Below are 10,669 nucleotides of genomic sequence, written 5' to 3' on the forward strand. Positions count from 1 at the left end.
AGCGCATGCTGTAGGTCTTGGCTAGAGGGGGCCAGCAGGACGTCATCTGCAAAAAGAAGAGACGAAATCCTCTGGTCCCCAAACCAGACCCCCTCCGGCCCTTGGCTGCACCTGGAAATCCTGTCCATAAAAGTTATGAACAGGACCGGTGACAAAGGGCAGCCCTGCCGGAGTCCAACATGCACCGGGAACAGGTCCGACTTAGTGCCGGCAATGCGGACCAAACTCCTGCTCCGCTCGTACAGAGACCGGATGGCCCCTAATAAAGGGCCACCGATTCCATACTCCTGGAGCACCCCCCACAGGGCATCACGAGGGACACAGTCGAATGCTTTCTCCAGGTCCACAAAACACATGTGGACCGGTTGGGCAAACTCCCATGAACCCTCGAGTACCCTGTAGAGGGTATAGAGCTGGTCCAGTGTTCCACGGCCGGGACGAAAACCACACTGCTCCTCCTGAAACCTGGGTTCGACTATCGGCTGGACTCTCCTCTCCAATACCCTGGGGTAGGCCTTACCAGGGAGGCTGAGGAGTGTGATCCCCCTGTAGTTGGAACACACCCTCTGGTCACCCTTCTTCTGAAATAACTGGAAGAAAATTTGACATGGATGTCCAGTAAAAAAAAATTGACAACCAGTGTTTGCATGAAATGTAGTCCCAAAGCTGGTGTCTGAATGGCTTGAAAAAATCTGTATCTTTCCATAATTCTGATAAGTGGGAACATAAAAACTGTAGATCCAGATTCCACATTAAAATCAGTTATCATTTCAACTACAGGTGAATGTTTCATATCCAGCATCCATGTATTATATTTTTGAGTAATTATGCAAGTAAACTGGCTCTAGAACAAAGTGATGAATAATCAAAAAACATCAACTTACTCCATGTGTTGACACATTTAAATTGATTTGTTTTGACCTAGTTTTTCAACACTGCATATATCTTAGAAACTTATCATCTGTAAATAAGAGTTACACACAAACTTAGCATATTTCTTCATCAATTTTATTCATAAGTGACAATAATTGATTAACTACAAATTATTACACATGGTGTTTAAGTTATTCTATTACAGTGTCCAAAAACTATTACATCAACTACAGCAACCACTAGATGTTGTCTATAAAATGAAATAAGTCTATCTATAAAAACATCAATAATAGCATTAATACTAGCCAATGAACAATAATTGACTAATGTTTAAGCCTTTTCTTCTAACTTTTTTTCTATACATAAATACAACAATCGTGAGTCTCTGATCATTAAAAGCTCCCTAAAATGTAGAAATCTGCCTGAAGTTTGTGATGGTTTGCACACATCCTATAAAGCTGCTCGCTCGGCTCGCTACACAACTACTGATCATAAAATATTGATATTTAAACTCATCTACTCAAAATAACTAAACTTTTTTTTGCAATTGTTCAATTCCAGAAATAGAAAAGGCATCAGATGTTCTGTGTTTGTCCATCTGTGACCTGTAGGGGGCAGCGGAATTGCAAGAATAACATTAAAAAAAAAAACTTTTATTTTTCCAACAAACTTGTCAATAAATATATATGGAGCTCCTGAAAACAAAATCCCATTTTCTAACTGATCTGAAATATGCTTTGTTCCAAAAAGGGTTTCATTCCAACATCATGCTTTTCCTTTCATTTAAATCTCCAACTAAGTCCTCTGTCAGGTTTTGTGAGTGGTGCTATATCATGACAGGGCTGCCAGTACTGCTTGTTGTTTTTTAATGTGGAGCTACAAGCCATTAATTCGTTTTTAAATATAAATATAAGAACATCAACTGAGCAGGGAGGCTCTAAACCAGTAAATCAGAGACAAAATGGACTGATAGATACTAAAACAAAGTGCAGAGGAGATGGGTGATAGCTCTCAACATGTGGCACAGCAGCACTTTTACACTGCACACAACCACTTCATCCAATGTCAAGTGGAGCATAAAATATTGTGTTTCTTCATGCTGGACATGTCTGTCAGTACCTGCAACCTGTATTGTCTACAAGACGGATCTGAGTGGTTGGTGTGTTTTTATGTTCTGCTTCCAGATGTGTCTGCTGTCCCTGAGCATGTCACAACAGAAACCCGAATTCATCTAACCAGATGACACCTTTCTGTCCATGTCTTGTTTTCTTTCTCCTTGTTGTCGCCCTTTGACAGGAGCCTCAGTAGCTCTCATCACTTGTTTTTCTGTTTCAGTTTGTTGTGATTTTAGGGGTTTTGGCTTTTTCACGTTGCTGAAGTGGTTCTTCGTTTTTGGTTTGTTTCATCTTGAGCACCTGTTCACATTCTCCTGTTCTCAAATCTTTTACCACCAATCATTGGTAAAATTCTTTTTGGTAAATATTAGCTGTTGTAGTACATAAAATTCCCAAACTGTTATATATACAATGACTATTTGAAGTGACCAACACAAACTAGTGTGCAATTGTGAAAGACAAGGAACATGATGCCTGGTTTTAAAATGTTTTACTTTTGTAAAATCTGGAAAGTGTGGAGCACAATTGAATTCTTACCCCATTTTTCTGATTCTCTAAATGAATTCCAGTATAAACAACTGCTTTCACACTTCTTTTAGTAGACAGTGTCCACCTGTATGTAATTTAATCTCAGAGGTTTAACAAACCTCTTATGTTTGTTCACTCACATGATGCTGAGTGAACAAACAGCATCATGAAGACAAAGGAACACAGCAGACAGCTCAAGGATGAATGTGGCTTAAAAAGGCTTAAAAGGTCCGCGCATGCCACAGGCAATGTAGGAACAAACATGGAAGAAGGGGTTTTGGTCAGATAAGACGAAAACTAAACATTTTGCCCAAGATTTAAAACATATGTATGGGCGGAAAACTAAGACTTCACATCACCTTTAATTCACAATCCCCACATTGAAACATGATGCTGGCAGAATCATGCTGTAAGAATCCCTAGAAGAAGCAAAAGACTTGAAACGGGGATGGAGGTTCACCTTCCAGCAGGTCTACAGCTCTTAACAGACAGCCAGAGCTACAATGGAATGGTTCAGATCAAAGAATATCCATGTGCTAGAATGGCCCAGTCAAAGTACTGACCTAAATCTTGGCTGAGAGACTTCAGTGGTCACTACAGAGAAATTTACTTTTACAAAAGCACTTTAATGCACTTCTTTATATTATATTATATTATATTATATTATATTATATTATATTATATTATATTATATTATATTATATTATCACAATACAACACAAAATTGACTCTCAACCTTACAGAAAAGAGAAAGCTTTGTTTTATCTCACCGTATAGTAGGCTGCACTTATATTGTAAGAAGATTAAATTCAAAATTATCATCATTGTCTCTCCTTTTTAAAAAAGTGGAAACAAACCTGCTCCTCACTTTCAGTAATATGTTCAACAGGTTTCATGTAAACATCTTTTTTCAGCAGAATTTATGCCCTTCCTCTTGTCTGCTGGAAGTTCTAGCAGCACACTGCACCTTCTGCTCTCCTTTTGACTCCTTTTAAAAACTACATAGAGTTTTAGCTGCAGAATGCATACAACCCCGTGTTTCCTGTGTTCTGTAGCATCCCTACTATCACTACCACTGGAGTTGCATATTTTTGTTCCATCTAGCTTTCATCTGTGAAAGTGTTTCCAAACCAATCTTCTATTCTCTAGACTATTGTAAAACTAGGCCTCCTCTGTGACAGATAGGGGTGAACCCTCTTACTACCCAACATCTCCTGAAAGTGATGAAGTTAGCCAGACTGCCCTGTCACGCTGGAAACCGGAGGGTCTGTCTCACATTTCAACTTCAGCTGAGGCTCTGTGCTGTCAGATGCATTTGATGATGACTGTGGAGGTGTGGGTGCATTAAAGCCCTTATCCATCCTTCCATCCCCATTTACCCTCTCCTCCCCGTGTCCCGGTGGAGACTCATGGGTGCGCATGTGCTTGGCCAGGTGGTCGTTACGCATAAACACTCGGGGACACAAAGCACAGCTAAACTTTTTGGCACCGGTGTGTGTCTGCAAGTGGCGCTGCAGTTCATCAGAGCGTGTGAATCTCTTGCCGCAGAAGAGCCAGTTGCAGACAAATGGCCGGTCCCCGCTATGCCAGCGCAGGTGAGCTTTCAGGTGGGACGTTTTAGCATAGGCTTTGCCACATCCAGGGATGTGGCAATTGTGCATGTGCTTCGTCCTACTGTCGTCGGCGCTCTGGCCCATCTGCTCGGCGTGGATGCAGTTGGGGCACCGGCACAAGGTCTGCCCGGCTCCCCGAGAGGATGAACGACGCTGGGGCTTGGGCCGAGTTGACACAGAGGTCTCCTGCGGTTCCTCCATTGAGAAGGTTTCCTGCTGTAGCATTTCAGGTCCAAGCGGCTCCATCTTGAAGCCATCCTGAGGGAAGAGGTGAGGTGAGTGTGAAGCGGGGGCATGCTGAGCCGGGGGCATGGTGCACAGCTGTGGGTCAGAGCCGTATGGGCCTAAAGAGGGCTGGAGTCCCATAGAGCTGCCAGGACTCATTGAGGGGACGCCAACACTTTGCCCAGTCTGTAGGTCTATCCAACTGCCAGCTTGCACATCGCGGTGAAGGTCCCACCAGGATGGGATGTTCATTTCTTCAGAGTTGCCACTAGATGGTGCTGTCCTTAACCAGGGCTCGTAAGGGTGGGCCATGAATGCAGGTGGTACAGGTGCAATATTCAAGATGAAGTCAGCCACTTGAGGAGTTGATCAGTGTCTTTTCAGGCAGAATTGAGAAGAAAATCTGCAGAGAGAAAGAAAAACATTTCAAACCAGTCTTTCATCCACCCATTTTAGTCTCTCAACCTCTGCAAACTGAATGTTTCTGAACTAAATCTTCAGACCTCTGTTTGCAACCTTTAAATAATCAACCCTAAGGGCACCTCCCTCGTTGCCATGGATACCACAGTTCTCACGATGCGTGGCCGTGGAAACAGACGAGAGGGGGAGACAGACGTGTCCAGGCAAAGCCCTGCCACATGCATCCGCTGCCAGGTACTTCCCATGAAGGACCGTCAAAGACAACCGCAAAGAAAACAACATCACTGGCTCGGCATAGAAGCAGAGGCAGCAGCTTGGGGAAAAAATTTTGTATAGATTGGGAGGTGGGGGTTAAGGGGAGTGTTGACAAGAGAACAGTTCGGCAGAGGAAGAAGTTCCAGGGAGGTATGGCTGCAGGCCAAAGTCTATTTGTACATCCCTGAGGCTTGTGGAGATAAAACCTCGCACACAGAAGAAGCTACTTCTTTGTGTATATGTGTGTGTGCCTGAATCATACATGATTTATAACAACACCCCTCTGGGGAAGTTATGGAAGAAGACGTGTAAGGGGCCCTACCTCTGACACACTGGCGGCGAATGAAGCATCAACATCTGCACGCTGACAACATTCAGGAGCCTGAGAATAGGAGCCCAACGATAACAAGAGAACTTTACGTGTATAATTATGGGCGCATGCTCCAAAATCACATCCTGTCCCCAACACGCCTCAGGAATTTTCACTGGCGCACATTTCAGTGGTGTCATCAGCGGTCAGGTGTTCTATGGAGGAGGAGGTGCCTTCCAGTTTCCACAGGTGACACAAAGGTTGTTAAAGTTAGACACGTCTGTGAATGTTTATGAGAAGGAGCCAGTAAGACTTTAAACCAAACATGTTCCAGCACAAAGCGATCTTATTGACTTCCAGTACTCCAATCATGAACGTCTACAATTATCTTTACAGCAGGAAACAAGGATGTAGTCTGGTGTCTCTGTTTGGGGATCACTTGGTGTGATGCATATATGAAATGGCAAACTGTAAAAAAAAAAATGGCTGCCCTACAACCTGTCCGATGTAGAGCACCATTACGGGAAGGTGTAAGTGATATTGACAGTGAAGGATCCCCAACAGAAGATCTCAATCAGTAGAGTGAAGCAAAATGAGAAGGATTACATCTCAGTCAAAGCCACTCAGAGCTGCTTTCTACTCGGAATGAAATCGTAAAATAATTAGTTTGGAATTTCTCTAATGAAAAGGTCTGCTGTTTAAGGTCAAGGCAACCTATTTCAAAATAACCTGGAGCCAGAGCTTTGACTCTATAATTTCTTTTGAAGATGCTCAGATGGTAACATCTGCCCATAAACAAACTAAGACGGCGGTATCTTTCTCCGTCCAGTGAATGGCTGGGAGAGTCCCCTGGTTCCTGAGGGAAACAGCTGGCATAAGGTGGGCCCCGGGGGTATGTGAGAGCTGCACAAAATTCTCTGGTCATAAAACCTGCCCAACCAAAACCCAGAACCGGCGCCATTTTACAAGTCTGCCATCGAAAGGAGGCCCAATGAAGGGGGGAGGAACGCAGAAGAACAAGCTGCACTGATGATTCTTGCTTAAGATGTGCTTCTAATGGCATCTCATATGTTAAATAATTAAAACAAGGTTACATCAGTCTACTCCTTAACAAAAACCCTCCTACACTTTAAAACAATTATCAAGAGGTTTTGATTTGCATATGTAATGATTAAGGTCTGGCAAAAGGAAAATGCTGTGTAAAATCTTAAACCCAAATCCTGGTTTACTGCTGCTGGGACAGAAGTTGGGAAGTTTTAGCCAAATATTTGGTCCAATCTTGTGACCCAGTTTGCTGGGTTACAGAAGGCACTAGAAGGAGTCTCATAATTCTTTACAGACTGTCATTTGAACTAAACTATTCCCAGATCAGTCGTCACCGAACCTCTTCCACGGGGGTAAATAAGATATGGTAAGATGGTAAAATAATGTTGTATGATAATGCTAATGTCAGTGGGTTGTGTGCTAACACTAGAGAATGAGTTTGTTCAGCTAAGATATTAACCTTTTAGCTGCTAAGTAGATAGAAGAAGCTGATGCGAGCTATCTTCAACATTTACATTTGCTTAAAGAATTGCTCAGAAAGTCAAGACAAGTAAATAATTCAAACAGCATTATCCATGAGTTTTTGACACATACTAAAGGAAAACTAAAAATAATTGTTTTTGGGTTACTCTTTTCAACTCACTCTTTTAATTATTCAATTTAACTTGTTTTTAATCTAACTCTTAAACCAACCTTTTGACTGTAATCTTAATTAATCTATTGTTAACCTGACACAAATTTTAATACACAGAAAACACTGCCGGGCTGCTTCTTAACACTGTTAACCAAATAAATAGTGAAATTAAACTGGTTTATTAATGTTAATATCAGTAGGTTGTGTTAATGACTAGTTCAAACCGAAGAACAGGTTTGTTCACTTAAGTTAATATTAGCCTTCCACCTGGTAAGTAGTTATCGCAAGCTAGCGCTAGCTATGTTCATCATTTATACTTTGACCAAAGAACTGGTCATAAACTCAATAAAAACTTTCAGAATTCTTTACCCTGATAATTTTTACTGTAGAAACAAACTAAAAATAAAAACAAATAATTTTAACCCAAATATTACTTGTTCAGTAATCCAGTTTGTGAGCTATGCTTTTTAACCCACCCTAATGTTATCCCAGCTGTGTTAAATTAACCCAGGACTGGATCAGTCTATATTTGACCATGAAGCAGGGTTAGCAAAATAACCAACCTAAGTTGGTTTATTTGAAGCCCAGATTTTTTTATTGTGTGAAGCCAATTTCCTTTTGAACCTACGGGTCCAATTTTGTTATCTGTCTCATCGCATCCCAACTGTTGACCCCTGACTGTCTGTAGGGACTTGTATAGGTCAACTAATGTTTTTCAACCTGTTTGTTTTAACCTGCCTAATGTACAAGATGGATGGAGTGGAGCTGGAGTTGGGCAGGGGCCACTTCAGACGAGTCTGTAATGACAAACTTCAAACAGTTTTCTGACTAAATCAAACGGCGGCTATGTTTGAGGAAAATGCTCTGGTAACATGTTAAAACAAAACACTAATTCCTGCACCAATGACCATGGTCTGACTTGAAAAACCTGGTAGGGTGTAAAATAAAAAACCTTTTTGCACACCTGAGCGACGGATTAAGTTGGTGACATGCAGACGCAGTCGTGCGTGTAGTTCTAATCTATGCTAATCTCTTCTGCTCTCTGTGATTAATTGCAGAGATACTTCAAATATGAATGGCAATTTAACATCCTGAATGATTTAAGGGTTTCCCAAACACCTGTTTAAACCTTGAAAACATGACAACATAAAAAATAAAAAAAACTCTACTTCTTCATTGTTTTCTATATTTTAAACAGCAGAAAGCGTGACAGTTGATTTTAGGAACATTTTTAAAACCTTTTTATGACGTCTGGGTGGCCAAACAACAACAAAACGTTAATTTACATGAGTCATCAGTCACTGACCTGAATTTTGTTTTATTCTGCTGCGCCAGTTTCTAACACAATTAAACAACTGTTTGCTATGCATTTATTTAGTTTTAAAGAAAGGAAAATTAGACTCTGATTAAGGCAAAACATCTCCTTCTTGTCTGGGTAGATTCAAGTTTGTTGGGATAATTTGGGACAGGATACCTAAAAGGGGATTTCATTTTTGCCTTGACAGTTACATGGCAAGGCTAAAGGTGCCAATACATTGGCTTGGAAGCATATAATTAAAATCACATAATTTGTCAAGGCAATAGCCTATATGTGAAAATGTGTTTCTGACAAAAACACACATAGTGGAAATTCATGATGAACATTCACTTAATCTTTATTATTGTGGTATTTTATGAGGGCGTATATAAAATACCTTTACTTGAATGCACAAACTGTATGAAAATTAAGTATATTGTGTGTAAATCTATTTAAATGAGCAACACACCCATCATTAATGACTCAAAACAATATCTTATGCTTGTAATAACACAGCAGTATGAGGGCTTGTTCTGCATTCTTTGACTTTTAAAACCTTAAGCACATTTAACTATAAATATTTTTTAAATTCTGTAAAGGTTTTCGACAGAAATTTAGGATTCAAATAATTTCTTTTTTCCAAATGGAGATGGACTATGTTGGCATTAATGAGTAAACCTACATGCTGAAATAATAAAAAGCAAAACAGATCCACGATTTAAGACTGATGTGAAAATACTAAATGTAAGGGCTCTTTTGAAAAACAAATTGTACTTATTTTGACTAACATGAAGGATTTAAATGTGTACCTTTACTGGAAACCTTCCAGTCTAACAAACGTTTTGCCAGCTGAGGTTTTAACATATAATGGATGGAAAAGACAGAGCTAGCGCATACTGGATTTTAGGTCTGGAGAAAACAACGAGGCAGTATTATTAGAAACTGTCTCCAGTTGAATCCATATTGTTAATGCTTCTGCGTTTCAGTGCATTTTTGCTTCGTTTAAAATGTTGTTTTTAACTCTTTTAGAGTTGCATTGGTTGTTTTTCATTCTTTATTTTGCTGCTTTAAACTTCGTTTTCTTGTATTTTGAATTGTTATTATTGTTGTTATTATTTCAATGCAGATTCCCTCATACTAAAACATCATTTTTATAATATTTTTTATTAAATAAATAAAAACAACATTTATTATTTAAGTGTTTAGTTAGTTTTCATTAATTTAATTTAAAGTGCCATTGAAACTCCTGGAAGTCAACTTGTGTTTCTTTCTCTCTTTTTTGACATAAAAACAACATCCCTGGGCTAGACTGATCTTGATTTCCTCTTCAGATTAAGAATTATTTGGAGGTTTTTATTCAAATTTGTAAACTTGAGATCATGCACTTAAAGTCACAATCAATCTTTGTTCATGTTTTTTTCTTTCTGCATTTAGGTCAGTGAAGTTTTACGACGTTGCTAGAAGTTATAACCTGACTTTTTCCGCGTTTGTTAACTTTTTACAAGCAAAACCACTTTTCTTTATGAAGAGATGCTTGTAGAGACTCTTTAAAAGATTTATTGCTGTTGTTACAGATTATATTTATGACTAACCCAAGTGTCGCAGTAAAACAACAATATTAAAATTAGAAGAAAACCCGGTCCTGAGTTACCTGTCTGTCCTCGGAGCTGCTGCTGTCTTCCTTTGGATATAAACCTGGCTGAGATCAGCTCTGCCCGTCAAGAAGAAGAAGTGCGCACACGAAGGTAAAATCCTCATCATAGTTCATGTGACGGTCCAGGTGAAGCGGTTCGGCGCGCAGGTAAGCAGCACTCTGAGCACTCTTTAACTTTTTGATAGGCTCCGGGTCTTCAGCTCCGGCAGGCTCCGCCCTCCCCTCTCCCCCGGCCTTCCCCCCCACCTCCTCGGCTGGAGGTGAGGAAACGGCTCGCTGCGGGAAAACGCGGGGTAAGCGGCGAACAAAGGAAGGACTCTTTTACCTCACGTAGCTCGAGAGGGTCTTAGTCGTCTTAATTACTAAGTGGTCAATTTATAATTTTTATTAATTCATTAAGACAATGAGCTGTTGCCGCCTGTCCGAATCAATCAGGGCAACCAGAGAAGTTTACCAATCTTTTACCAGTGTATAGTTTTTTTCACCAAAGGGCCACACTTTAAATTAGAGCAAACATTTTCCAACGCGGAACATGACTGTAAGATGTTTTAAACAGAGGGGGGCAAAACATAAGCAAACTAAGCCCCCGTACATGCAGGGGGACCCAATTATGGTGAACCTCTTGTATAACTACAGATGTCAGAACTTTAATTTTGTAATGTTTATGAAGAATGAGCTCAAACAAAATTTGCCTTAAAGGA

The 10,669-nt window shown here is 40.3% G+C and overlaps 1 protein-coding gene across 2 annotated transcripts; it reads right to left on the bottom strand.

The window, feature by feature from the left end:
* Positions 1-992: 992 nt before the first annotated feature.
* Positions 993-10,115, bottom strand: sp6 (Sp6 transcription factor). Of its 2 annotated transcripts, none has more exons than XM_047366066.1 (2): positions 9,966-10,115; positions 993-4,757 (listed from the first exon to the last, which is right to left on the bottom strand). In XM_047366066.1, the coding sequence occupies exon 2, from the start codon at positions 4,664-4,666 to the stop codon at positions 3,746-3,748; it is 921 nt and encodes a 306-aa protein (XP_047222022.1). In that variant the 5' UTR covers positions 4,667-4,757; positions 9,966-10,115; the 3' UTR covers positions 993-3,745. The 2 variants fall into 2 exon arrangements, with proteins under 2 accessions (XP_047222022.1, XP_047222023.1); XM_047366067.1 differs by lacking the exon at positions 9,966-10,115 and adding an exon at positions 5,352-5,603.
* Positions 10,116-10,669: the final 554 nt, after the last annotated feature.

Source organism: Girardinichthys multiradiatus, chromosome 5, assembly GCF_021462225.1.
Source record: "Girardinichthys multiradiatus isolate DD_20200921_A chromosome 5, DD_fGirMul_XY1, whole genome shotgun sequence".
Taxonomy (NCBI): Eukaryota; Metazoa; Chordata; class Actinopteri; order Cyprinodontiformes; family Goodeidae; genus Girardinichthys; species Girardinichthys multiradiatus.

Excerpts from the sequence above, each read along its gene's own strand:
- sp6 (XM_047366066.1), bottom strand. The coding sequence starts at position 4,666 with ATGGCCCACCCTTACGAGCCCTGGTTAAGGACAGCACCATCTAGTGGC.